This window comes from Daphnia pulicaria, chromosome 1 (genome assembly GCF_021234035.1).
Source record: "Daphnia pulicaria isolate SC F1-1A chromosome 1, SC_F0-13Bv2, whole genome shotgun sequence".
NCBI classification, from domain to species: domain Eukaryota; kingdom Metazoa; phylum Arthropoda; class Branchiopoda; order Diplostraca; family Daphniidae; genus Daphnia; species Daphnia pulicaria.
In genome coordinates, this window is record NC_060913.1 from 32,341,899 (window position 1) to 32,362,984 (window position 21,086).

The window sequence follows — 21,086 nt, forward strand, 5'->3', positions numbered from 1 at the left end:
TGGTCCTTGGTGTTCATTATCACTTAATAATTAAGCTTTTGAAAACATTGTATAATGGGCATATTAGATTTTGTTGTTGTTGTTGATAACAAAAAGTACATCAGGCAAATTTTTATTTCAATAGACTAAATTGTCCAGCCGAAGGACCCATGCCCAATCATTGGATACTTTTGATTTGGATGGAAATCTCACTTGTATTCCAGGAGAAGTAACCCCCCACTGGAATATAAAATAAATAATCAACCCAATTAACGTCACCCTATTAAGGGTTGAGCAACAGAGAACAAATTATTACCTTGATTTCACCGGGATAGCCAAGAAAACTGACTTGGGTTGAAGCAGAGGCAGTTGGAACCGTCAATTCAATTACGCCAGTTTCAGGCCATTGAAGGACTATTGCGTATACGGGATCTGAAAGCAGCAGCTCTTTAGATCCTTTTCCTTTTGTGTACCTATTTGAAATTTTGAACACAGCTTTGGGTGTCAGATTCAAATGTCCAATACATGCTCATACGGAATGTTTTACCAAATGTCTGGAGTACGGGTGTCGTTCTGATAAATCCAGGGTCGAGAGCCGTAGATTGCTTCGCCATTAATATTGAGCCATTGCCCTATTTGACGAAGTCTCTCCTCATAAATTGGAGGAATTTGTCCATAATGTGTAGGGCCTGGAGATAGTAAATCAATGTATTTGAGCCTGTATCGCCTTTTACGATTTAGCGTTAAAAAAAAACTTAGACCAAATACGATTTCATTACCTACATTGAGGAGCATATTGCCCCCGCAACTTACTGTCGTCGCCATTTCTTTCAATAAATCGGGAGTCGAATTATAGTCTGATAGCACAGCATTACGTCGGAAGCCCCAAGATTGTCGATCGATAGTCAAACAATTTTCCCACTTGTGTAGTTGAAGAGTACCTTTAATTTTTTTTAAAACAACATCAAGGCCAAACGGTAAAAATGCGGAAGCGTAAAAGAGAAATACCTGGATTAAAATGGTCGGTGCAAGTGTAAAAGTCTCCGTGTTTGCAAGTCGCACCCCTACCCCATCGATCATTTACCACAATTTCCTGTTTCACTGGACTATCGTTGTACAACCAAGCAATGAAATCAGTTGAATTCCAGTATTTATCATTCGTTTCCCAATCCCCATCGGACCAGATGACGCTGGGTTTATATTTGTTTACCTAAAAAACTTATTTATAAACTGACTGCAACCGGCAACGTTCTCGAGGGAAATATTTACGATTTCATAAAGCTCCGGCATTGTTTTTGATTTAACAAAATCTTGTGTTCCCCAATCATTTTCTTTGTCTTGTAAGTAAAGCGGGTGGAACCACTCGTAGAGACTGTGATAAAGACCAAACTTGAGGTCGGTGTGCTTTCGGATCGCATTCGCCAAATCACCTGTAAGACAAGAATAATATGTCGAATAATATTGCAAACAAATTCACGAAATCAACACGTTTGTCGACTCACCAACTAAATCTCGTTTTGGTCCCACATCCATTGCGTTCCAATTAAATGAATATTTTGAAGGCCAAAGTGTATACCCTTCATGGTGCTTGCTTGTTAGCACCACATATCTGAATTTCAAAATTAATACATTGACATTGAAAGATAATTATTAAACTTAACAATAAAAACTAGTAAAAAATATTGAGATATACTTTGCACCAGAGCTCTTAAGAATCTCAGCCCATTGCTGTGGCTCAAAAAACTCGGCGGTGAACATTGGGCCAAAATCTGGATAAGTAAACCCTGGAGGGTAGTTCCTTTTCATGAAATCAACATACTTTGGATTTTTAGAACCTAAATAAAATGATGTCAATAAGTGCAGAGGAATATTTAATAACTAGGACACAATTTATTCAGGAGTGATAATTATGGTATACCTTTCCAATTAATCCAGAACCATTCACTTCCAAATGATGGAACCGAAAAAACACCCCAATGAATGAAAATACCAAATTTTGCATCATCATACCAAGAAGGAAGAGGCCTTGAATCAAGGCTATCCCAGTCTGGTGTGTAGCGATTTTCTTGACCCTGAATCGCCACAAGTGGTTTATTCTTTGGGCTCATGGTAGGAGACTTGACTGTTGCATATGGACTTTTCTCGATCAAATCTTCATGGTAAATTTTCTGCTGAGAACTTCCATGTTGAATAGATGTAATGATGCATAAAGCAGCCAGAAAACAGTATTCTAAGCACCACATCTTCCTCGCCAAGTTAGAAAAATCAGAAAAATGATATTTGGCATCTATAAAACGTTTGATACTACCTTTTGCACCCCGAGTTCCTGCGAACGAATAAAGCCCCACCAGAATGTCAAAACTTTCGAGCACAAAGAAATATATAAACTGGAGCCTATAGCCCTATATCAATTTCAACAGAAAAGATAACAGCTTATGTCACAGTTTAAAAACCTTGCTTTTTGTTTGTTTTGTTCGAGAGCAACACAAAGTTGTTGAAACATCCGCTTGGTGGTGCTTGTGATGGATGCATTTCAAAATTTTACTTTAATGTGCGCTTCTTTGAAAGAAAGAAAGAAAAAAATAACATTTATCTGCAGATAAACAAGCCGACTGTCTGTCTATTTTCGGTGATTCTATTGTTTACCATTTGATGGTCAATGAAAATTGGCTATCTGGAAGTTTGCCGTTCGGTCCGTCGGTCAGGCCATCAGCGGTCATCCAAAATAGAAAAAGAGTCGCTTGCTGATTTAACTTGGGAAGAAAATGGCCGTCGCGGGCGAAAGAAAGACGAATCGACAAATCATAATCTGTAGACAGCGACGATTCGACAAGGTCGCGAGAGGCTGACGAGAGCCTCTCTTCTATCAGACGCGAGTCTAAAAAAAGATGACGTGAGTAGACTCTGACGTCGTAAATCAAACGGAGCCCAGCCGCAAAAGTTTTTTTCCAATCTGCGCTGATGCGCGCGTTTAAAGAGCCATAGGGGAAGAAGAAGAAGCTCTTTGACCACACTTCATCCAAGTTTATATACTAGCCTACTATACCTGAGTCTAAGAGCTCTAGAGAGAGAGACAGAGTTGGTGTGCTTTAACGACTCGAGACCGGCTCTATGGCCGGATTGACGAATGGGCCGCCGTAACCTTACGTCAGTCGTGGAAAGAAGTCACTCCGTTGATTTACAACGCGATCCGACGTGCTGCATGATGAGCCACTCTCTCTTCACTCGTCGGCGGGAAATCAGTCCCCCTCCTTTTTGTTTTGTTTTGGAAATTTATTTTATTCTGTCCGTCTTCTTCTTCTTCCTGCCAACAGGAAATCGTGTGCAATCGCCAGGGCTATATTTAAACTTTCATCCTATACGTGGATCGTGTATAGGACGATGCGACTCTTGGTGGTGTTTTCACCAAGATATATACCACGTACACACGCTCGATTGCCCGCCAGCAGTCGACGTCACGCCTGGAGGAAACGGGCCAAAGGGGGTGGACTCACCAATAAGGTAGAGAGAGTCACACACTCTCTCAGCATTTCTCTTTTTTCCCTTTTTATACCGGAAAACACAGTTTGACTCGTTTTCCGGCCCGTCATTTCCTCCCACCATCATGGGCCACATCTCAGACTGTCTTTTATTTCTTCTTATCTCCTACAGCCATTTGTCTCGTAGGTTTATTTCGTCTGCAGTTATAGTATTTATACACACATCCTAGGTGAGTAGTGGAGTAGTAGTAGCGGAGTAGTAGACACTACACCAGATGAGTTAGCGCGGGGGATTGTGACGGATGTCGCGGGATGAAAGCCAAGTCAAATCTCCGCTTGCAAAAACACACACAAGATGAATAATGGCGCCAACGCCAGAGTTTTTCAAAACTCACTTTTCTCACCGACCTATTTATAGATTGCAAAAGTTTAGAAACGAGCACGAAACAAAAATAAAAGGGTCTAAATATTCGTTCAGCAAAAACGTCTTTAGACACTCCAACGTGGATGAATCAATGACGAAATCTCATTCAGAAAAAATGTTCACCATTTTGGAAACCGTGTATTTGTTTTTGTTTGTTTTCAAACGAATAAAATTGTGCGAATAGTTTTTGTTTTTTCGTGTTTGGTAAGGTGAGGGGGGGGGGATCTCGTATATAATTGTGTGTGGGACAGTCTCTTTGGTTAAATTTCAATAACACCCACACAGCAGACATGTTCGATTGAGGTTTCGGAATTTTTAAAAAGGAGCTGATGAAGAAGTTTCGATCCGGATTTTCCGGGTGTCGTAATATAATTGAATTTTCATTTGGGTTTATATAGACTTTGGAGTTGATGTTATATGTATGTGCATATATATAGAGGTCACTGCTGTGGTGTGTGTGTGTTGGGTAACCGCGGGTTGTTGTAGTATTATTTCTGCTCTCGGTTGACTTTTGTTTGCGCGATGCGTATGATGGTCATATTTGATTAGTGGCGTCGTCCAAAAATTAATTGCCTCCATTTATTCGTATAAACGTCCGACCAAAGGTCCCAGTCCCTGCTCCTTGCGCCACGACGCCAATCTGAACAGGAACCATTGCTGTCGAAAAAATAAAACAAAACAAAACCAAAATTAAAAAAAATAAAAATCTTAAAAAAAGACGCGGTATATAAGTAACACACAAAAGAGCTCAAAAAGAAAAAGTCTGAAAGATTGAAAATAGCTCTTCAACCACTTTGCCAAGTGTTTTTCGGGTATCCTCTTCCCACCCCTTTTGGCTTTGAATAGATGATGTTGCACACACAGTATACTATACGTTTATATACCTACATAATATATAGTGTACAGAAAAAAAAGCCACATATCGTCGTTGATGGTTTTAGTGAGGAAAGAAAAAGGAAAGCAGCTATAGCATCTCTTATTAACAAAATTCGCTGGAGGGAGTCGTTCAACTTCAATCTCGAATGGATATATGTTCTTTTCTTTCTTTCTTTCTCATTCCAAGCAATTCATAAAGAGCGGACCCCAAAACCATTTTGCTCAACTTTTATTATTTTTCGGCATTCCTATTCCGCACACATAAAAAAAGGAAGATATTTATACTCAACTCTGCTATTGCGTCATTATACATTAAGAAAGAGAAGAAAACTTTTCTCTTCTTTTTATTTATTTTTTCGGTACAGTAAAGTCGCCGGTCGTTCGGTCAGTCGCCCCCGTCCTGAATATAAGTGCGCAATTCCAGACTTATATTATACACAGCTGCTAGCGTTCAGGAAATGTGGTTGTTGTTAAGGGAGGGGGGACACAGATTTAGGCTACTATATTTTTCTACAAAAGAGAAACAAAAGCCCGAGCTCTGGAATTCTGTTCCAGCTCCAGTTTAGAGCAATTACCATTAGGAAAAGGAAATTACCCTTCTTCTTCTTCTTCTCCTGGCAACGGTGAATCAAATGATCACAATTTCAAGTTTTTATATCGTCAAGGGCGGGGTCTATCTAATACAGCCAACGGGATTCATTCCAAAATTAACATTCTGAACCGTTTTTGTGTCTTTTCTCAATTCTTTTTTGTTTTTTGTTTTTGTTTCTTAAATTTCCTCCTTGGAGATGATGACCCTTTAACAAGAGAGAAACACAACCATCAATGTCTTGGCATTATACGTGACGTCGGGGACGTATAGACAATCGTCCCTGCAGCTGGACATTGATGCCTTTTGGCAGGCAGGGGGCAACAGCCGGCCCAGCCGACGAGCTTTTTAAACGACGCTTGATTGCAGACTCACGGATCATCATCAATGCCCAGTCACACACAACTTCACAGCCCCTTTTTTTCTTCCTACCTTCCCAAAAAGAAAAATCAGTATAACCCCCACCAAGTTAAAAAAGGAAAAAAACAAAAGCAAAGAAACATTGGAAAGTATCCGGACTGTGTGCCAGCACCTTGGCCGCAGCCAAGGACAACAATAACAGAAAATAAAAAAGGCGACAGCTTTTTTCCTCGCTTGTTTTTGCTACATGTTTACCGATACTACACGCAACTCTCTTGTACACCATTTTACGTAACGTGCGAGGATGAAAGCGGACGATATTATTGCCCACACCACCTCTATTATTACCGCATAGCACGCCACAAGCCGGGATTATTTCCAGCGGCTTCTAGATGCTCTCAGACGAGCCTCTCCGCTCAATCGTGTTGGGAGGGCGCGCATTGCATTACGACGTGATAATATAATAATCACGATGGCGTTTTTTTTCTTGTCAAAGCCTCGAGGGAAATTTCTTTTTGGCGTAATACGGAGAAAGAACAGAAGCCGCGTGACGAAATGATACATGATTTGTTTTTTGTTTTTTTCTTGTAATTATATTTTTAGGATGATGGGCATGATGGGAGAGCGTGATCGGGGCGACCACACCAAAAAATCCAACCGAAATTTCTTATCGCATTTAGACGATCATGGGTCACCTTGAAAGGTGTAATCACAAGGCTAAAAAACCTCCCAGAATTTAATAGTATTGGTTAACATCGGCGCTCAATTAGTTTTTCGTTTCTCAGAAGAAACCGGATTTTTTAAAACAAAAACACCTTTAATTATGCATATCATTAAAAAGGACATTTTTTGAATTCGACTATTAAAAAAAATAATGCGGGTCATTTGATTCGAGTTCACCCGGTTTGAAATTAAACTTTTCGCATTAATTCCTTTTGTACCCGAATTGTGACCCGTTTTTATTTTAACTGTATTATTATCTTGTCAATTGTTTTTAGACTCCCAGGAAAAGGCGCCGTACTTGGAAAACAGCGCACACAAATTCCAAACTTGTTTATTGAGTCGTAGCTGCTGCTGCTGGTGGACTGGAGGAATGTGCCCAATTCCCCCGCAAACGGAATGTTGTTTTGTTTATACGCTCGTTTTTGTGGAGTTTTTAGTCATTTGGGAAAAGCGAACAGATGAGATGGCCGGGGAGTTATACCCACGAGGGAAAAAAATACAAAAAATACCTGCACTTGTTCTTCCGACAATCCGGTTTCGGCTGAGAGAATGGCCACGTCGGATGCGTGCATCGTCTTGTTCCGGTTGAAGTGCATATCCAGGGCGGATTCCTGGTCGGCCGACATTTTCGGCTTCTCGTTCATTTCGTCGGGTGACGAACTGGGGAAGTACTTGTTGGACATTCTTCGCCTTCCCACAAATTACAAAATTCCGTCGTCTGCCGACTTGTTTTGTCAAAGTTAATTGCTCCAACGAAGAAATCTGGTAAAAACACACACAAACAAGAAATATAAGAAAACGGATCAGCAGTCAACGGTGAAACACATAAACGAACGACACGCTTTTTTGTGTACAGAGAATCACGTTACGGATAGGATATCGTTTTGGGGTACGGATTTCTAGCTCTTCCGACCGTCTAACTGTCGATCCGCTCTCTCGCCCACTTGTGTCGTTGTTAAAATATTTGTTTGATTGGAAAGAAGAAAGAAAAAACATCTGGATGCGCTAACGAATAGGCCAGGTGTTTATTTTAGTCCCCACGTTCTATTTGAAATTAATTTTGATTTTTTTAATTCCGAGGGAAGACGTTAAAGGGCGGGAAAATCAAAAGACGTAAAAAGAGTTGTTGCAATCTTGAGATATTTCGATCCTTTTAAGGGAGCGAGATATAGTTTGCAACTTTTTGGTCGGTAACGCCCAAATAGACTCGTCGTCCATCAGGAGAGTTCAATTTTTCCCCCAAAAAATCTATCGCCAAAAAACTAATAAAACAACGAAACACTGTTTACACCTTTAGAGGTGGAGCCATTGTTTTGATACGGGGCGCGATATTCAAATGAATACAGACGTGCAGCATGTGGATAAGATTAGTAAAAGGAAAACTCGTTTTCTTTATTTTTGGTCTTTCAACATTTTTTTGGGACTCGTTGGTTACGTGAGCGATGGACCATTGATCAGCCATTGAAATTCATGTCCAACTTCCAAATGATGACAGGTGGCCATGTCGTATCTTTTTCCACTGTGGTCATCAAGGACTTCTACACTCCCAGTCTCTCATTTGTTTGGCTTTCAATTTTTTGACAAAATAAGAAATGGAGATAAGACAAGAGTCCCCCTTGACAAAACTTACAAATAGGCGTATATGAAGGTTTTCTTATTTTCTTTCCACCCATAAAAATTTACATAACGAGAAACAAGACGACCTGGGCAGGCCCATACGGCCGAACTGCTGGCCAATATAAGTCTCCGTTCTGGTTTCTTGGGTTTTGTATTTGCTTATCTTGTATAATAATGAATGTATCTTTACTTCCTTAAAGATTCTCCCTTGTGCCATTGTTTCGTAAAGATAAGGTTACGCTTGAGAAACACCCACCAAAATATAAGGAAGAACACAATTTCCTTTTCTTTTCTGATTATAGACTTTATTTTTGTGGAGTTTTACTCCACAAAAATGAAACGGAAAAGAAATAAGCCCATCAACGGTCAGTGGGGCGCTGGAACTCATGTGGTTTTCTTTCTTTTTTCAAATTCCCGCTTCGCTACACACACACACACAAGCACACACACACACCCCGCCGTCTTTTGAGGAAATGAAATAAAAATTCGAAAATCACGCCGTCAAACGAACCCAATAGAGTGGTGGTTATCAAATAGCTAACAGTATAGGTAGTTGTGCATAGTTTGCCCATATCTTACCTGCTGAGTTTTCACCTTTTCCGTCTGCTGGAATCCCCCCCGAAAAAGAAAAGACGATTATTGTCTGTTGAAAATCAGTTTCCTTAAAGGAAAAGAAGAAATAGTCGTCGTCGGGGGCCGGTTAAAAAGCACTGTCGACTCCCGTGGTGCTGTTGGAAGAGAACTGAACAAGCCGAGACCATCAGTTGCGCGTTTTGTATATACCCACAGCACGCACGCACACACACATACACGCATATAGCAGCTATATCGGAACTTTTTTTTTTCTTCTCCGAGACAAAAAATAAAATAAAAAAGAGACCAGGGTATATATGGAACCGCCCATTCTGGCCGTGGATCACCAATCCAGTGGCAGCGCAGCGGCAACTTATACATCCTGGTTCGTGACGTCAACACAGCAGCGGCGAGTTGTTTTTTTGTCGAATTATATTTTTTGTTTCCAACAGTTTTCCTGGACGACTGCGTCGAATTCATTTGTGGATTTCATCATGAAAAGAAAATAACGGCGGCCATACAGAGGGAAATAGATACATAGGGAAGATGAATCGCAGGTGTGACACATGTCTACTATCAAGAGCCCGGCGGCGGGAAATGCTGAATATAATACGCATTATTGAATGTATACAACAATGTGTCGGACGGATATGACGATTGATTGATTCGCAGGGCTACCTCTCTTTTTTATTCCTGAAATAAAAGTATATAATATATAGCGCCTTGACCGCAGCAGCAGCAGCAATTTGAATCGGTGATTTATGGACGCGCTGATGGGATTTAGCCGCTCCATCACGCAACAGTCCGATAGATCCCGCCATAAGACTTTTGGATTTTTATTGAAAACAAAAAACAGATGCGTATAGAGCACACCACTATATGTATATATACTCGGATGGGCTTTCAAATGGCTTATGGTATATATGTGCTGTTATGAAAATAGATACGGCCCGTGTTTGACAACACAAACGAGAACAGATGGACGTAAAACAGGATATTACACTCGAAAGCGATCGCCATGAATGGCCCGCAGGGTGAAACTATCTATCGTAAAAATTGGGGAATTTCACACAGACACTCGATTTGGAAAGGAAGAAAAAAAAAAGGCCTTTTCCAACTGGGAGTCGCCCATTTCAAGACAGTGTGTCGTCCTTGGAAGAGTTTCTGGGCGGATTCCTGTCGCCTTCCATCGGCGGCGATCCTCGCTCACGTCCTTTTCCCTTCAAATGTGCGCAAACAAGGAAGACGGTGATTTGGGCAATTGGTGAAAAAGGAATTCACGTCACTGCGCATTATTACCGTTTTTGTCAAAGCGAATAAATTTCTGTTTGAAACCGGTAAAACTCCATTCCAAAATGAGACGGAATAATAGCAGATTTCTGACGTACGTGACACACTCTAAGAGCGCAATCTATCAAGTTTCGCAACTGCTGAGACAACGTCAAAATGTTGACAACAAATGAGTTTGTCAACGCGTTAAGAATGAACTACTTTGGCATTTTTGAATGAATAATAAATCAACTCGGTTACTTTTATAAATCGATGGTGAAATGAGATATCGATTATCAAGCAGACGATCCTTTTTCAACTGTCAAAAATTTTGTTTACGTTTGTTTTCCTCGTTGACTTGTTTATCAAATGATTGGTGTCGTTTTATTTGACAATCACGATGATTTGCTCTATGTTTATAGTGACCGAGAGTTCAAAAACAGAATTCATTGCGTATCGGATACCTTGGACATGTGTGCCGTGCCAGGAGAGGAAGTAATGGACGATGACATTCGATCGAGAAGAGATGCCGAATCAATGATCCTCATGCAAATCTTTTCTCCGCTCTTGACTTCACATAGAATCATGAATCAAGAGTTTCAAAATTCTTACGATTGTATCGCCTGTGAAGACGGTTCCACCGTGGCCTTTTATGAGCAAATGGGATTTCTGCTCATCACAGTAGCCAGGTCATCTGTAAATGCTGTTCACTTGGCTAGGGTTAGCTTCAGTCTCATGCAACATGTTTGCGGTCCTTCATTATCAGTGTATGCCAGGCAATTAAATTCAACAAAAAAGAGTGGTTGATAATAATGTTTCTTTTTTCTGTGCAGGTTGAAACACTCGAATACTCACTCAGAGCTTGCCACTCTTCTGATTGAAACATTTTTAAGATTGAGACAATCTAGTCAGCCCATTGTTACAGAATCACTGCATTATGAACCCATCAGTGAGGCTGTAAATTCTTCCATTCTAAGAGTCCTCCAAGTCGCAGTTTCAGATTTGAATGTGCGTGGAGGAATTCCAGAGAGCAGGGCTCACATCCTCATCATAAAAGAAACCAGTATTGTTGCCATTTACTCTGGGTATAATCTCAACACATTCAATTCTTCAGATTATTTACTTACACAAAACGAATGAACTTTATTTGATTTTATTTACAGAAAGGGGACATCAGAATTAAAGATTGATGAGATTCTGTTTCTGATTATTGTTGCCAATGCCTTTGACCATTCTAGATCTTCAACTCGCCATAGTCTCATCATCCTTGAATCGTGTGTACCTTACACAATTCACATTCAAAGGGTGGAGGACGGTCTCGATGTGGTCGTCTTAATTGAGGTAATAATTCGAATGTTAAGGTGAATTTATCCTTGTTAATTGATTTAAGTTAAATTATTTTATTATTTTATTTCTTTAGATTCGCCTTAATTGAGTTTGTCAGAGAATACATTTATTTAACAATTTGCCCTATTTTATAGATTCGTTTCAAGTTTTTATTCATTGTTTTTCAAAAGTTAAAGAAAGCCGTCCTTAACAAAATTCTTTCTTTTCACACTGGAATTGCCGATGTAAAACAATACTTAGTGATAACATTCCTGTGTAATACATACACGCCTGTTTCCTGAATACCTTGAAATAGGACAAGACACGCCCTTTATCAGTAATGCGTAATCAGTGAAAGTTTGAATAAAGAAAGAATAATACATATTGAAATAATGAAAGTATTGCATTCAGATCGAAAAAAAAGTGCTAGCTGTCAAAAGATCTTGATTTCCATGACGTTATCTCACATGGAATGCAAAATTTTAATTTTGTTTTCCTCTATTGCAGGGTGGATTGCATCAGATAGCCACTGGCCTTTTTTCATTATTGAAAAGTCTCTACGCAACGCCCATAAGGAGCGACTTGATTTCGAAACAATTGAAACAAGTGCAAAAAATGGCTTACAAGTATAATCAGCGGCATCAATGGTGGGACTTGCTGGTTTGGCGACCGGAGCAGAGCCAAAATCAATCAGCCATGTCCGCATTTTCGCGCCAAATTCTCCGCGGATTTGAAATCGTCTGCCTCAATCCATCCCTTCTGTTTGCAGCTGTTGAACACGTTTCGGCCGTGATTGACGACATCCAATTGAGTATTCCCATGCAGTCCTTATCGCAGCCCTGCAGGCTTACCCCACTGCTCAAAATCTACCCCGGGCTTGTGCATTTCGTCCTCATTGATAGGAAAAATCATCGAATGATCTCCCCCGCTCTGCCGCTGGGACGGCACGACTCCTCCTTTGACAACGTACAAAGCAATTAGTTAAGAATTAAACTCTAAAGTTTTCAATTAAAAGTCTTCTTTCTTGTTTTGATAGATGTGGAAAATCTTTCATACCTCCTTAGAATGGCTAAATGAAGGTATGCACAATTTATTGTGGAACGATAAGCAGCTGTGCTATTCGCACGCCATCTGGATAGAGGACACATCGGTAAATAATGTTCAAGCATTACATTTCAAACTCTGAGATTCATCGTAAATTATACTCGCATGTATTTTTCTCCAACTTAGAACAAAAAATTGCCATGGAAATCCAACTGGGACATGCAAACCGGTACTTTTGGCTATCCAGCTTTGATGGGTAGCGGTTTTTACGAGTGAGCCATTATATCTTGTTAAACTTCTTTTTAGACTTCTCCGTATTGACTAATTTTCTTGGTTGTTGGTTTCATTAACAGAAATTTAATGAAGGGAGGGCTGGAAGATGAGGAGGCCGAAACGACCCATTACCTCCAGTTTTTCTGCATTCATCTCGCCCTAACCAGCCCAAGTCTTGTAGTCGAGCAGTCGGAACGCATGGCTGATCACTTGAAACGATTTATTTATCCTTCGTTTGGTAAGTTGGAAGATCTCTTCTAGAACACAAGCATTCTTTGTGTTTTGGACATTCTCATGTTTGAATGATTAGTGCATTCCATCCATTCCAGTGAGCCTTAAGAGCCCATTTGATTTTTTTTTTTACTTCAAATTAAAGTAAACGTTTTGATTGATTTTATTTTAAAGCCATTTCCTTTCTCTTATTCTTTGCATCATGACATTATGTATTGCCATTCAGATCCCAAAAATCTATAAATCCTTGCCTGATTGAAATAATTGAGTGCTTTAATTTTGTGATGCTAATTCGTCGATGAAGTAATACACATTTAATGGGTGCGCATTCATCTAATTTCTATTCGGACTTGTTATTTCTACTGGGCCGACCATATCAGAGTTTGAAATGTAAAACTTAAACATTATTTACCGATGCGTCTTCTCCTCTTGCTTCCGTGTGTTGTTGTGCTCTCGCAGTACCATCCATTTCCGACTTCTTTTTTTTTTACGGTAACACAGAACAAACAATTGTTTTGTGCACATTCGTCTAATTTCTATTCTGACTTGTTATTTTTACTGGACCAATAATATTGGCTCAACGCCAGCATCCTGTCAGCAGCTATACAGCTCGGCGTCATTCTTTTCATTGCCGGAATGCTGAATCGGTTAGTTTTTAGTTCTTGGTCGTGTTGAAAGACTATCCCGTGTACAGGCACAGGGCCAAAAATTTGGCAAAAATCGTAAATAAATGGAGAGTGGAATTAATTACGCTACCGGGGAGTACCGACTACTCCTTTTAACGAGTCGCGTAAAGAAAAGCAGAGACATTGTCAAACATTTAATAATAGCATATTTCCTGTCCGTAAATGCACGAATGTAGCTAACTTAAATGTATATAAAAAAAGGGAAGCTCAAAATAGCATTGCATGTATGTCCTCGTCCTCAAAAGTGAACAATTTGACATAGTTCTTATGTTTTCCCTCTTGCGCGGAGTACGGGAATCGCGGATCCGAATGTTCCAAAGCACTTTACTGCTGTTAGTATAGACAACTGATGAAGATAGTAAAATAAATGAAAGGCAAATAACTATCCGATTTAGTCATAACAAAAGTATTTACAGTACTTCTGTCAGGTGTTCGATCCCTTGGGATCAACTAACTCTCCACTTGGTCCCCTTTCGCGTATAATGAAAAGTTGACCAAGTGTATTCAGTTCTTAGCTGTGGAGTGACAAGTGATGAGCTCTTCACGCTTATGCGCTAGAATGTGAGCATATACGACAATCTACAAAACACAAAAACAACGCCGTGCATCACTGAAAAAGTGAAAATCAATGCGAAATCATCACATCCGTCAGTTACAGGATCTTTCAAGGGATCTTTCTATATAGGAGTCTATAGCTCTGATATAACGTAGATAAAATTTAGATTTGGCCAGAGCTACAGACCTATAGTACCCGGTACTATAAAGATAATTATTATAATATTAATAATAATATTACTTATTATTTATTACTCTGCTATATATCTCTGTCTCTCTGATATGGTCGGGCGCGGGCGCCGGGCCAGCCGCCGGGCAGCGCCGCAATGGAAATTTAAGTGAACTGACAACTCCGCATGTAAACGTCACGCAATTTCGTCTGCATCTGCAACATTCCGGTTAGATCGAAATACGAGCAGAATTAAATTGATTCTGTCTGATTAGATCAAATGTTGTAACAAAAAAAGCATAACTATGTATTCCGTAAAACTCATATTCTTTCTCTTCTGCTGTTTTACCTCTTCATTCGCGGACGAAGATTTTTTGGGATGTGGCGGTTTCGTTCAAGTCGATAAAGGAGTAGGACTCGACTTATCTAAAGTCGAAATCCGGCTGTAATGAATATTTATTCCCATCCTGTTTACGCATTTTAACAAATCTTTCTATCCCCCGTGATTTATTCTAGGTACACTAAGCAAGGAAATTTGAAATATCACACAGATTGTGCTCCAAACAATGGCTATTACTTTATTCCTATTTACGACAAGGGAGAATATGTGATCAAAGTATGCATTAAAAACTCACTACATTGTGTATTTTGCTGTTGCTTTAAACTGTTTGATTCTAAAGGTTGTATCACCAAATGGCTGGAGTTTCAAACCATCATCTTTTCCCATCAACATCGACAGAGAAACAGATCGGTGCTCACAGGGAAAAGATATAAATTTTTTATTTCAAGGATTTTCTGTTAATGGCAAGGTAGTTCATGCAAGCTTTTGTCACTGAATTATTCTGTTACCTAATTCAACCACTAATTCAGGTGGTGAGCCATGGAAGGACAAGTGGCCCTGCAGGCGTAACTCTTCAGTTAATTGATGATACTACTAACAATGTTCTTCAAAATATTTTATCTGAAAAACAAGGACAATTTTCCTTCAAAAATGTCGTACCGGGCAATTACCGAGTTCAAGCTAGCCATTCCGAATGGCGTCTCCGTTCCAGTGAAGTAAAAGTCAGTGTGAAATCCGACTCGCAATCAATCGTCGAAGGCTTGGATATTCTTGGCTACCCAGTTCAGGGTCAAGTCGTTAGCGAAGGAGAGCCTATCCAAAACGTAATCTTTTCGCTATTTTCTCGTGACGATGACGCCACTTCTCACTGTGGATTGGACGCTCCATCCGTATCCTTTCCCGTTGAAGAGGGCAGCGACTGGAAACTTGTTTGCCAAACTTTATCCGATCTGAAAGGCCAATTTCAGTTTCCTGTTGTTCAACCTGGACATTACAGAATAGTACCTCTCTACCAAGGAGAAAACATCCGGTTCGACATCACTCCCGCTACGTTCGAGTTTGACGTTGAAGATAGTCGCCTTATCTTGACACAAAAGTTTGAGGTATGTCACCATCGATTTTATTCATCTTGCGTTTCTTCAAATGAAATTATAACTTTATATTAGGTCCAGGGATTCCGCGTTAGTGGTCGCGTTCTAGAACACTCTGGTGGCTCTGGCCTTGTTGGTGCCAAAGTTTATTTGAATGATAAACAAGTGGCGATCACAAACGATGGAGGATCCTACAATTTGGAGAATATCAAGACGGGAATGTATCGCCTAACTGCTGAGTCTGGTATGTCGGTAACAGTGTTAACTTAAACGTGAAGAAATACAGCAAAACAAATGTTAAGCTTTTTCCTCTAATGATTTGATTATTAATCTACAGATCAATTGGGTTTCGATCGTTTGAATGTACGAATCAGTCCTACTACACCATCTCTGCCAGATATTGTCGCTTCCTCCTTCCGAGTCTGTGGACAGATCCAGCTAACTGATTTAGCTGTCGGTCGTAAAGCAAGACAAGTGATTTTCATTCCAACATCGACTAAGGACTCTTCCGCCGAGCCAGTGCTCGTCGCTACCGATGACACTGGAGTCTTTTGCCAATTGTTAAGACCAGGTGTTTATAAATTGGAACCGATGGCGCTAGAATCTGAAGTGGCTGCTGGATTAAAGTAATTCATAATTGATGAGCGAAATATTCATTTGACTTGTACAAATAATCTGTTTTTCAGGTTTCTCCCAGCATATCACGAAATCAAAGTAGAACGAGAAGGCTTGTCCGGCTTTACTTTTTCGCAATTCCGAGCATCGGTTCACGGCAAAGTAAACGTCATCGGATCCACCTCGAACGTGGCAGTTAAATTAGCAAGCGTTTCACAACCGACCCGTTTGGCCCAGTCCTTGGAAACGACGACAGAAACGGGGGGATTCTTTGAGTTCAATCATCTACTTCCCGGAAAATACCGTTTGTCCGTCTTGCAAGATGACTGGTGCTGGAAGGCTAAAACGATTGACGTGGAATTAGTCGACGGCGATCACTCTGACTTAACCTTTGAGCAAACTGGATTTGCTTTTGCCGTTTCATCCAGCCACGAAGTCGACTTGGCTTACACTATCGATGGCCAACCGAGTGAAGATCTACTGACTGTGAAAACGGGCACTTCAAAACACTGCCTCCCTCGTGCAGGCCATTATGTTTTCACTCCAAAGAGCTGCCACGTCTTCGACCCTCCATCAATCGAATGGAGCTCTGATAAACCGGTCTTGGCGCACTTGAAATCTGTCAGCCATCGAGTTGGTATCGTCGTCCGTTCTGATCACGAAGTGACTGACCTACGAGTGACGGCCACTTCACCAAATGGGGAAGCAGCTTCTTTGATGCTGGAGTCGGTGGAAAAGCCATCGGAGAACGAATACGAACATCGTTTTGTCTTTAATGCACCCACCGGGGAGACCCTTCAGGTGGTAGCCACGGCTGAGTCGCTCCTGTTCTTCCCGGCAACGTTACAATTGACGGTGGGCAGAGAGTGTGATGATAAGGCAGGGACCATTATTGCCCAGCGTGGGCTTTATGTAAGCGGCTCGATACGTCCGGCAATCAGCGAAGTTCAGGTCACCATCACCGGAGGGAGGTTGACCCAACCAGTCACTGTGGAGACAGATAGCAACGGTCAATACATTTACGGCCCAGTCAATTTGGATGGCCATCCGATTCTGGACCTGGCAGCTACTTTCAGTCTTGACGCTAAAAAAAGAGGCTACATTGTCCGTCCAGATAAGGCATTTGGTGACTTTATCGCAGAGAAGCTGGCAGAAATCTCCGTCTTGGTACTAGATCGCGCTACCGGCCAACCATTACCTTCCGTTCTGGTGGCGGCTGCAGGTGGAGTTGGTTACAGACAGAATAGTCAAACTGGATCTGACGGGCGAGTTACATTGAGCAGCCTAAACCCGGGTGAGTACTTCATCAAGCCGGTGTTAAAAGAGTACCGATTCGAACCGAGCTCAAAACTGATTGAAATCGAAGATGGTGCCACCGTCGAATTGCAAATCAAGTAAGTGAATTTATATTTGAATTATACGCTTCTAATTTTCTTAATTAATTCTTTCTTCTTTCTTCATAGTGGAGAGAGGGTAGCTTTCAGCTGTTTTGGATCCGTGACAGCTCTCAATGGAGAACCGGAAGGCTCCGTGAGTGTGGAAGCAGTTGGAACGGGTCCGTCTCATTGCGCCGAGTATCAGGAAGATGCGACGACCGAAGCAAATGGACAGTTCCGTATCCGCGGTCTGCTGCCTGGTGTAAGTCCATTTTGTTATAAGTATTCTTGTCTTGAACCATATCAATTAATTTTAATTTTAAAATTCTTTTGCTCTTTTATGCAGTGCGAGTATACCGTACGGATGAAAACTGGCAACGGTTTCAACAAAAACGTGGAACGCACATTGCCTCTGAGCACAAGCATTAAAGTAGAAAACAACGATTTGTCCGGTCTGCGCTTTTCCGTTATCAAGGCCGTCAACCAGGCGGATGTCATGATCACGGTGGACGTACTCGAACCGGAGCATTTAAGGACGATCAAGTTGAATTTGTTTCGTGAAGATCAACCAGGAGTGGTTCTGCAAAGTCTCAAGCTGGACAACTCGCCTCTCGTCATTTTGCCCGTCTTGCCCATGGATGGTCGTAAATACTTCATCCAGCTGGAATCCAATTTAGGCCGTCACAATTACGACTACCAAATCCCTGAGCTCTCGTTTACTGCTAATACTTCCGTTCAGCACCTTTCTCTCCGCTTCCATCCGAGGAGGAAGACGGTCGATGCCTCCGAAACAACTCAAGTGTCCATCCGAGGCGTCCTGGTGGCTTTGCTTGTTGGCCTGGCCGTCTACTATCGCGAATCACTCGGCCCGCTTCTCAATCGAGCTTTGGCCATGGTGAATAACGCCCTGAAACCGAGCCGAGGTGGATTCGCCTTTGGTTCCGGTATGTCTGGAGTGCCAGTTTCGTCGGGTCATCCCAACAATCCCGTCTTTAGCGAGCAGGAGCTCGCTCTCATGGACGAAGGCAGCTCTGTTGTGAAGAAAAGAGTCAAACCGAGAAGAGCTCAGTAAAATACGTCAGATCGCACAATCAATATATGACGTGTGAAAGAATGTTCATTCAAAGCACAACAGATTTTTTGTTAGAATTTTTTTCCCTTCTTTTTTTTTGTGAATGTGTGGTTGTTGTTCGTGCTAGTAGGCCAATAAATTCAAATCTTTGACTTAAAAACAGACGTTTGTTCTCCGTACCCAGATGACATGTTAAGTTCTGTTGTCCTGGTCCAGCGTTACGTTGCGTTTATTTTCGAGAAGAGATCATCAAACTCAAAACTGTTTTCTGGGCCTTGTTAAATGGAACGTCCAGCTCTTATTCTTTTTTTTTTTTTAATTATTTTCATGTTAATGCAAGAACTTACTACCGGGTTTGATTTTATGGTTTGTCTTTATACAAAATGAACTTGTAAACTCAGGGATTTTTATTCAAAACCCTAATTGTCAAATAGGGTTTTGAATAAAAATCCCCGAGTTTACAATACCCGAGTTTTAGTCGGAGTTTTGAACGGACTAAAACTCGGGAAAAATTTGTAAAGCAGACGACAAAATGGCGACCCCCGAGTGCATTTCCCGAGTTCCCCGACCCCCGAGTTTTAGTGATACCCGTTTTCAAACGACAGTACGACACGGAATCGGATCAGTCAGTATCCGTTCAGTCGTTCACTGATGAAGAATGTGTTGTCGTCAAGTCCTCTAGACCTCTACTCTTGTTGACACCGGAACACTTCGCTTATTTTATTTCCTTCATAGATTTATTCTGGTAAGTTTACAAACACTACTTCAAATTTGTTGTTCAAATGAAAATTCGAATTAGTTTTCCATTTTCAGATCAGTCTTGAACTGTAATAATGGCGCAAACCACTGCAATGAATACATCGATGTTATCGTTCACAGAGGAAATCAAATCCATAGAAAAAATAAATGCTGATTTTCTTTCTCTATGTAAAGATTATCGTGAAGATGATTTACTTAAACTGATTCAGGCTACCATTGAACAAGGTGCAGATGTCAATCAAACTGATGCTAATAAGGAAAATGGAATTGAATTATTATGTGAAAACTATAATGCAAAAGATTTTATGCCCATAATATCTTGCATTATTCAAAGTGGATTTGATATCAAGAAACACAACTCTTCAGTTATCAGGTCTGTTCTAGACAGCTCAATGGACCAAAGCCAACAGAATGAGTTGTTCAGACTCCTGACTCGATATGGCCTAAATTATTATTTGCCATACAACTTAAACAAACTCCGTAAAGAAGATGGAAGCATCAGAATTGATTTCATCGACTATTTAATAGTAAACAAAATTTCTTTAGGCTGGCATGAAGAATGTCTTAGTTGTCAACAAATTTTGTAAGTAAAGTTTATCTTTTAATTTGTGTTCAACAAGTAATTAATTTCTTTTTGTGCTACACAGACTGATTGGCAAATTTGGTAGAGGAGTACTTCAACATCAATATAAGTTCCTCAATGTTTACAGAAGCTTTGATATTTTACAGTTTGCACAGGAAACTGCTGATTCAACTCTATCTGAAGAAGAAGTAGCAAGACGCTGTCCTACGGATGCACAGATGCAAGAATGGAAAGTTGATGAAGATAAAAAAATAATTTTGTATCAAATCCAATATGAGCTGAAAGATTCACGTGACACTAGTAGATTTAATTGTAAAAAATACGAGTTGTATCTAAGAACTATTTGTAGTGCTGCTGAGTCCTTGAACCATGAAGATGTAGTTGAAGAAATCAAATGGAATTTTCTTCTACCTTTTGATTTTCCCCCGCGTCCTCTTAAACTAAGCAGCAGTCAACAAGAATTAGTGAATGAATGGGACAAAACACTTGAGAATTGGTCCCACGAAGAAAATGATCAAGGTTTTTGGAGACTACTGGAAAGTGATTCACGTGAAGGCTGCATTAATTTTTATAATTTCGATAATAAATGTCATGATGTGTCGAAATTGTAAGTTGTGGTTGGAATATAAATGCTATCGAATAAAATCATTTCCCGATATTGGTGGCTTTTGAATCTTTTATGGTCACGCCTATTGCACTCCCAACATGGTCTCCGGCTCGCGGTGGAACCCGACCCTTCGGTGGGAGTGCGTGCCAGCTTTTCTCCCTATATCTAGCGTTGTAACGCCGAACCATTGGTGCCACCGATCCTATGGTGCCGCCCAGCGGCCAAAGGAATGAAACAGGTTTGTTGTTAAAAATTTGACAGCTTATTTGTAGCCAACGATTTGATTCTCACAGAGCTAAAGTTATTAACTATTGTCGTGGAAAGAATTTAAATTTCTTCTCTTAATCTTGTTTAATTTCTAGTCCTACAACTATTTAAGAAAAACTGAGAAAGTGAATTTTGTCGGGTGTACGACGTTCAGGCCCGGTCATTCAGGCCCGCGTCTTTCAGGCCCACTTTTATTGGGCCTG

The 21,086-nt window shown here is 40.7% G+C and overlaps 4 protein-coding genes and 1 long non-coding RNA gene across 6 annotated transcripts; 3 read left to right on the forward strand and 2 right to left on the reverse strand.

The window, feature by feature from the left end:
* Positions 1–6: 6 nt before the first annotated feature.
* Positions 7–2,497, reverse strand: LOC124340356 (alpha-L-fucosidase-like). Its single transcript, XM_046792945.1, has 11 exons — positions 2,399–2,497; positions 2,288–2,350; positions 1,898–2,222; positions 1,673–1,814; positions 1,482–1,588; positions 1,249–1,409; positions 988–1,189; positions 759–920; positions 527–668; positions 296–452; positions 7–219 (listed from the first exon to the last, which is right to left on the reverse strand). Exons 1-11 carry the CDS (start codon positions 2,480–2,482, stop codon positions 118–120), a joined length of 1,647 nt encoding a protein of 548 aa, XP_046648901.1. The 5' UTR covers positions 2,483–2,497; the 3' UTR covers positions 7–117.
* A 1,489-nt stretch (positions 2,498–3,986) lies between these two features.
* On the reverse strand, positions 3,987–9,934 carry LOC124340372. The gene is made up of 4 exons (XR_006918033.1): positions 9,920–9,934; positions 8,627–9,840; positions 6,940–7,192; positions 3,987–4,539 (listed from the first exon to the last, which is right to left on the reverse strand). It is a non-coding gene; the product is annotated as an uncharacterized LOC124340372 (long non-coding RNA).
* Positions 9,935–10,204: 270 nt separating this feature from the next.
* LOC124340340 lies at positions 10,205–13,095 on the forward strand. The gene is made up of 7 exons (XM_046792944.1): positions 10,205–10,656; positions 10,723–10,974; positions 11,053–11,230; positions 11,723–12,181; positions 12,252–12,365; positions 12,446–12,531; positions 12,613–13,095. The coding sequence occupies exons 1-7, from the start codon at positions 10,259–10,261 to the stop codon at positions 12,791–12,793; spliced, it is 1,668 nt and encodes a 555-aa protein (XP_046648900.1). The 5' UTR covers positions 10,205–10,258; the 3' UTR covers positions 12,794–13,095.
* A 1,265-nt stretch (positions 13,096–14,360) lies between these two features.
* Positions 14,361–18,827, forward strand: LOC124340324 (nodal modulator 1-like). The gene is made up of 9 exons (XM_046792943.1): positions 14,361–14,618; positions 14,690–14,789; positions 14,854–14,982; positions 15,044–15,616; positions 15,680–15,848; positions 15,942–16,230; positions 16,291–17,613; positions 17,683–17,857; positions 17,942–18,827. The coding sequence occupies exons 1-9, from the start codon at positions 14,479–14,481 to the stop codon at positions 18,665–18,667; spliced, it is 3,624 nt and encodes a 1,207-aa protein (XP_046648899.1). The 5' UTR covers positions 14,361–14,478; the 3' UTR covers positions 18,668–18,827.
* Positions 18,828–19,243: 416 nt separating this feature from the next.
* Positions 19,244–20,667, forward strand: LOC124320848. Of its 2 annotated transcripts, none has more exons than XM_046783750.1 (3): positions 19,244–19,412; positions 19,467–20,009; positions 20,074–20,667. In XM_046783750.1, exons 2-3 carry the CDS (start codon positions 19,501–19,503, stop codon positions 20,618–20,620), a joined length of 1,056 nt encoding a protein of 351 aa, XP_046639706.1. In that variant the 5' UTR covers positions 19,244–19,412; positions 19,467–19,500; the 3' UTR covers positions 20,621–20,667. The 2 variants fall into 2 exon arrangements, with proteins under 2 accessions (XP_046639706.1, XP_046639707.1); XM_046783751.1 differs by having other exon boundaries at positions 19,481–20,009.
* The last annotated feature ends 419 nt before the right edge of the window (positions 20,668–21,086 follow it).